The sequence below is a fragment of the Monoraphidium neglectum genome (assembly GCF_000611645.1).
Source record: "Monoraphidium neglectum strain SAG 48.87 unplaced genomic scaffold scaffold01737, whole genome shotgun sequence".
Lineage (NCBI taxonomy): Eukaryota > Viridiplantae > Chlorophyta > Chlorophyceae > Sphaeropleales > Selenastraceae > Monoraphidium > Monoraphidium neglectum.
The window spans coordinates 6,212-12,918 of record NW_014011891.1 but is presented as its reverse complement, the minus strand read 5'-3'; the positions used below and the strand labels follow the sequence as shown (position 1 = coordinate 12,918).

At 66.5% G+C, this 6,707-nt stretch overlaps 2 protein-coding genes across 2 annotated transcripts; one reads left to right on the top strand and one right to left on the bottom strand.

The window, feature by feature from the left end:
* Positions 1-442: 442 nt before the first annotated feature.
* On the bottom strand, positions 443-1,102 carry MNEG_8862 (branched-chain amino acid aminotransferase; the record flags this gene model as incomplete). Its single annotated transcript, XM_014042668.1, has 3 exons — positions 443-461; positions 725-801; positions 1,016-1,102. The coding sequence occupies 3 exons, from the start codon at positions 1,100-1,102 to the stop codon at positions 443-445; spliced, it is 183 nt and encodes a 60-aa protein (XP_013898122.1).
* Positions 1,103-2,365: 1,263 nt separating this feature from the next.
* MNEG_8861 (hypothetical protein) lies at positions 2,366-4,289 on the top strand (the record flags this gene model as incomplete). The annotated part of the gene is made up of 3 exons (XM_014042667.1): positions 2,366-2,971; positions 3,211-3,900; positions 4,059-4,289. 3 exons carry the CDS (start codon positions 2,366-2,368, stop codon positions 4,287-4,289), a joined length of 1,527 nt encoding a protein of 508 aa, XP_013898121.1.
* Between the last annotated feature and the right edge of the window lie 2,418 nt (positions 4,290-6,707).

Below are 6,707 nucleotides of genomic sequence, written 5' to 3'. Positions count from 1 at the left end.
GTTTGGGGGTGGGTAGGGCCGGGCAGATGGATGAATGGTTGTGGAGAGTGGCAGGTGAGTTGCGCCAGCGCCCACCAGCGCATTATCAAACCGATTCGGCAAGCGGCAGGGTGCTGGCGCATGCAATGCAGCAAAGACACCCGCGCCAACGCGCCGGCAGCCGCCGGCCGTTCCGCGCGAAACGATGAGGCGACCGGCGCCCGCCGATGCTGCCCCGCCACGTCCGACCGCCTCGCGGCGCGCGTTGCGCAGCGCGCGCCGCACCTCATTTGCCTTGACCGTCGAGCGCACTGCCTGCACAAACACGTCCTCCGGAACCTCCGGCATGCTCAGCCGCTGGGCGCCCGCCTTGATGCGCGCGGCGTTGCGGTCCGGCCTGCCGCGGGAGCCAGGGGCACGGGGGGAGGGCGTGAGCCGCAGACCGGGGTGGACCCGATCCCCTTCACACCACCCGGGCGGCGCTGCACGTGAGTGGCACACCAGCCAGCGCCACGGCAGAGCAGCGGCGGCGCCGGGCAACTGCACTTGCAGCTTGTGGCAACGCCACTGCCATGATCAGCAAGATCGGTCTGTCGCCGGCCCTGCTGCGGGGCCGCGCGCTGCACACCAGCTGCTCCAGCTCCGCCGCCAGCTCCCCCCACCGTCCGCCAAACCGTTCGCAGCCGTCCCACCCCCCAGCAGTAACGCCGACGACAAACCCCGCCCCGGCGAGCGGCCGGCCCACCTGAAGAGCACGATGCGGTCCTTGGCCGACCGCTGCGCCTTCATGCCCTCAAACGCCGCCTGCCCATAGTTAAGGACCTGCATGCCGCGGCGCATGCGGCGGCGGCGGGCGACGGTGCCCCGAGGAGGTGCGTTGGGCTGGAAATCAGGGGCTACAGCACCACCACCACACCACCATACATAGGCCCAAGCGAACCCTCGAAAGAATCCTGGCGAGCAGGCCGTCCTGCCTCCAGCTGCAGGCTTTCCACCACTTCCCTGGCAACGCGTGCACGCGTGCTCTGACACTGACCTGAGCGCTGGGCATCATCGGCAGCGGCCCGTAGGGCTTCAGCTCGCCCTTGCCCCAGGCGCCGTCGTGCCACTCAGAGATGAACATGGTCTGCGGGTGAACGCAATCGCGGGTGAAGCACTGGCGGCGCGAGCGCAACATACGCACGAGGCCACCCCACGGACGCGAACCGCCTGCTGTTGTCCGAAAGGGCAGCCGTCTCAGCCCACAAATCCCGTTTCAAACTACGGCCGGCGCAAGCAAACCATCGCTGCGGTCAGCAGCCTGCGGTAGCAGCGTGGCTGCGCCCAGCCCCCATGTGGCCCCCATGGTCGCAAAGCAGCAATGCGCCGCCTCGGCGCGCTGGCGCGCCGAGCCCGCACCTGCGCGACATCCTGCAGCCCGAAGCCTAGCTGATCCCAATCAATCTGAGGCCTGCAAAGGCGAGCAATGGGCGCACTCGGCCACTTGTTCGTCCGGCTGATGAACGACAAAAGACGGCTGGCAAGACAGGGGCAGGCACCAGGCAGTGTCAGCCACCCCAAGCTACTACTCACTTGGCGACAGGAGCTGCATTGGCGACACAGCGCTGCCCAAGAGTCCGCCTGGCGGTGGCCAGCAAAGAGTGGGGGACGATCGGTTGGCCACCTCGCGTTGCCTGCCTCGGGCTGGAAAAAACCACGTTTCAATGGAGGCACTTACCGGGTCGAACTACTGGTACCCGCACCCCTTTGCAGCCGAGCTCCGGGAGCCTGCGTGAGGATCATCGCTGGGCCCTTGTAGAGAGCAAGAAAGGAGCCCTCCAACAACAAAGCTGATAGCCTGAGTGAGCTTAGCATCCCCTGGATCCAGCAGCCCTTGTAGCGCTGGAGGAGGAGCAAAAGACACCGAGTGTGCAAGTGTGGGGTACGGGCGATGCAGAGCTGCGGTGTCGTATCATATGTTGAAAGCAAACGCCTTGTTGAAGCCCACCCCGTTGTTTTATTCCAACGAGGCTCGTGCAAGCTCAGTCCCGATCATCAAAAGCAGGGTGCGTGCTGTGCCACGGGGGCACCAGGCGCCTCCGACGTGCATAGATAGGAGATAAGACCACAATGCTTGCAAATCCATTGGCCTAGGCAACAGTCCACCAAGGCCTGTTGGCCCACGCTTTATGAGGCGGCTCTTGCGTGCAGCTCGTGACTTAAACCGCCTGCCGCCTGGCCCATTCGCAATTGACTATTGAAACAATTCTGTACACTGCGTGCTGCAGCGCAGGGTGCCTAGCCGAAGACACCACCGCTCTTCACTGCGCTTCGCGGCGGCCGCTACCAACTTGGAATTGCGCTTGCCCCCACCACCTGTGGCATCACGATGCGCTTGAGCGGGCACATGAGTACCCTGGCGCGGCCGCACCCCCTGGGGCCGCTGGGCCGCGCCAGGCCGAGCGCCACGACTGCCACCACTGCCGTGGCCGCTACACGCAGCCGCCGCCCCGCCGGCGGCGCAGGCATGCGGCGAGGCGGCAGGCCCAAGCAGGAGGGCTTGCCGCCGGTGCTGATGCCGCTCCCTTCAAGTGACCCGGCATTCGCCGACGCGCAGCAGCAGCACGAGCAGCAGCAACGGGAGCATGCACAGGAGCGTGCCAAACTCTTCGACATGAACGGGGAGGGGTCGGGCATGATGCGTCCGCCGCAGCGCCGCCGCGCCCCTGCGCCAGACGCGGCCCCACAGGGCGAGGCCGCCTCAAACCCCGCCCCCGCTAAGCGTGCCCGTGCGCAGCGGCCCCTCGGGGCGGCGGCGGACGAGGTGGCACGCATGTATAAAGAGCAGGAGCGCCGCAGCCGCGCTGGGCAGCCGGGGCAGCGCCAGCAGCGCCAGGGGCGCCAGCAGAAGCAGCAGGAGCAGCGCCAGCGGCGCGCGCGGATGCTGGTGGCCACGCCCAGCACGACCCAGGGGGAACTCGCGGCGGCTGTGGTATCCATGATGGACTTTTGGGTGAGCGCCTCAGATTCTGTGCCTTGGTGGAGTGGGGGGGGGGCTGTGTATGTTCTTATTGGCTGTTACCCATGGTGGCACTTGCATCTGTATTGGTTTTGGCACCATACTCCCGGGTCATTGTCAACTCATGAATGAGAGAGGGGCTGGATATTTTTGGTGCGCGCACGATGCCACCATCCCCACGGCGTTCTCAACACACCTCGGCACGCCCCCCCCCCTCGCCGCCCACCCCACAGCCGTCGGCCCGCCTGGCCGCGCCTGACCAGAACATAGAGCTGGCGCTGCACTCGCTGCAGTTTGCCAGCTCCATGCTTGCACGCAACCGCAGCGGCAAGTGGCACGAGCCGCAGGCCATCAGCTTCCAGGTGGAACCCCTGGCAGACGCCAGCGTCGCATGGCAGCAGCAGCAGCAGCAGCAGCAGGAGAAGCAGGAGCAGCAGCAGCAGGAGCAGGAGCAGGAGCAGGAGGACGGAAAGCGGCCGCAGGAAACGCAGGGGCAGCAGGCGGAGGGGGCGCAGCAGCAAAGCGGAGCCGCCACTGATGACGGTCAAATGGTGGCTGCAGTTGTCAGCAGCGAGGACCAGCAGCAGCAGCAGCAGCAGCAGCAGCAGGAGGAGCAGCAGCAGCAAGAAGACGAGACAGTTGGGGTTGACTTGGAGGTTGGGTCACCTGCTGCCGCTGCCGCTGCCGCTGCCGCTGATGCTGTACCCTCATCAGCGGGCCTGCTCTTCCGCCTGCACCGCGTGCCCGCGGCGGCGGCACGGCTGCACGCCGACGGCTCGCCGCCGTTCAGCGTCCGCCACACCGACGACCCCGCCGCCCGCGGCGCCGAGCTGGCGCGGGCGCTGCTGGCCGGGCTCGAGGGCGGCCGCACGACGGTGGTGCTCAAATGCGTCGGCCGCAGCGCGATGCCCAACGCAGCCAAGGTGCGTGCTCCTGGGGCCTGCCCGCCCAATGACTGGCAAGCCCGGCTCAGCTCGCCTGGTTTTCGCATCCACCCGCGAGTGCGCCCGTCCGGGCTATTGTTTGTGCGCATGTGCTTGCACTGGTTCGCTCAACACGACACGCATGCACAAACGCGCAGGCCCTCCTGACGGCGCACAGCGCGCTGCGCGCCGCCGGCCACGACCTGGTTGCGGTCTGCGACCTCCGCAGCGAGCCCGCCGCTGGCAGCCGCGGCAGCGCCTGGCGCTGGCGCTTCCTGGCGGCATGCTGCCCCGCGGAGGGCGCGGACGAACGGGCGCGGACGACGCCCTACGCCATGGCTGGGGCAATGGAGGCCGGCGCTGAGGAGGCCGATTTGGCGACGGAGTGAGCAACTGCGGGCAAACCTGCAGACGGAGGCACTGGGGATCAGGCGCGCGGCTTTTTGTGTATGTGGATGCGCACGGCAGCCATGCCGGCTGCCCTCCGTGCTGAGCCCGCTGGGCGGCGGTGCGTTTCAAATGCAGCGTCTGGGTCGCCAGCTTTTGCGCTGCTCAGGACCTGGCGAAGACGACGCGTCACAAGACCGTCATATGCTTTGTTGCCTGGATGCCTCCACATTGGCGGTCGGCAGCACGCCTTTCAGTAACAATTATTATTCTTGCTTGCTTGTCACATGATTGGTTCAGTTTGGACAACAGTAAACCATTTCTCTTGCATCCTCAAACATATCAGACCTCTCCAAACAACGCTCAGCTTGGTTGCTGCTGTGAGGCAGCTCCCGGCGGCCCGTCCTCGCAGGACGCCTGCTCCTGCGCTGGGCCTGCAGGCGAGGCCGCCCCTCCCTGCTCGGGCGAGCCCTCGGGCTCTTGCTCCCCCTGCTGCCATCCCCCGGCGCCCGCGCTGCTGGCGGCCGCCTTCGCGAACGCCGCCTGCGGGTCGGGGTGGTGTCGTTGTAGGAGGGGGGCCGTCGCGTCGTGTTGCCCACCACCCTGGTCGCCCACTCAGGCACAGCGCAGGTCAAGCATCATGCCGTGCACAGGGGCACAGCTGTCCAGTCTTGTGCCTTGAAAGCAGCCACGCAAGGAGCATGGGGTGCAACGCCGGTGTCGAAGCCAACCTGAATCTCATCCAGTGAGAGGGCAGGATCCTCAAGAACGTCCGGCCCGACCACCGGCGGCTGCGGCAGGGCGGCGTGTGCTCATGTAGGATCTCAGCGGGATACGGCTTGTGCCGCCAGGCGCCATGGTCAGTTTACCAAGCGGCGCTCGAAGTGCAACAGTGGCCAATGCACACGTGCGAGCGCAGCCAGCCGCGTCTTACCATGATGTTGCTCAGGGGCTCGCCGCTGCTGTGCTGGTCATGGCGGGGCAATGCGCCGTCTGCCATTGCAGCTCGAGCTGCGCCTTGCCGCTCCAGCAGCTGATCGCGGCGCGAGCGTGCGCTAGCGCCGCTGCCAATCAAGATATTGATGATGTGTGCATCTTCCCGAGGTACTCTCGCCTGCGAACGCCGCGAACTATGTGCCCGAAGTCCCGCCAGATCAGCACGAGCCAATGCCTAGGTTGCGCACAAACATGCAACTCATCGCGATTACTTCTTATTGTTGTAGCGTTCCCAAAATGCAGGATTGTGCCTTCTCCGCTGGACCTTGGATAGGCGTCACTAGGCCCCAGTTGCAACTGCTGCAGAGCCAGAGGTGCTGCAGAGCCAGAGGTGCGGTCTGCCGCTGATGGGCCCACAGCAGGTGCGCTTCTAACATTTGCGGCGGTACCCATACACCATCCTGATACCTCCCCGTCCACCCTGCTGCACAAGCTGGGTGCAGCCCGCCAATAGCCCAAGAACCAGCGCCGACAGCGCCCGCTCAACCGCCGCCTGCCGCCCAGACCCACGCGCCATCACTGCGACCCCGCGTGCCGCTGGCCCGCCCGCCGCTGCGGCGTTGTCCCACAGGCGCCAGGCGGCGATATGTACACTCTATTGGGCCTGAGTGATGACTGCAGCGCCGAGGATGTCAAGCAAGTGCGGCTGCCAATCAGCCGGCCGGTAGTCTGCGCCAGTGAACCAGCCGCCTGCCACGCTGACGCACCCATGCCAAACGATTGCATGGACGTTGCACCTGCACCTGTCGCACATGTGTCATCCAAACGCCATTACCATCCGCGCGCGCCCGCACCAATCCCTCAACGGCGGGGCCAAACACAGGCGTACCGCCGCCTCGCGCGCCGCGCGCACCCTGACAAGGGGGGCAGCCCCGCCGCCTTTGCAGCCCTGCAGACCGCGTTCGAGACTCTCTCTGACCCGGCGCGCCGCGCGGTGTATGACGCGCACGCCCGGCGCGCGGCGGCCTCGGGGCCCTGGCGGGGCGCGGGGGGGCTGGCAGGGGAGGAGTATTTCGAGGTTGGTGACGGCTTCCACGGTTTTGGCTCTCGGCCCTGTTGCCCGACACTATTTCAGACGCCTCGCCAAGATGCTTCATGTGACATTTCGGAGTGCAGCCACAGCCCATATAGCGCTGAGGGCGGCCCCGTCGTTCAGGCAGTGCCGATGTGCCAGATCCCAAAGCCGCAGCCACAGCTGCTGACACCTAGAGCCAACCACTTGCACACCAGATGAAACCTGGGCTGCTGCCCCGCCAGCCATCGTCCATTCTGGCCCCCAGACTGCTCAAACAGCTCCCAAACCACACCCTCACCCTCTATACTAACCTGGTTCATTGTTCCAGGTCCCAGGCGGCGCCGAGGCGGCGCTGCTGCGGGAGCTCTCCCGCCGTTGCGGCGCGGGCGCCGGCCCCGGCGGGGGCGGC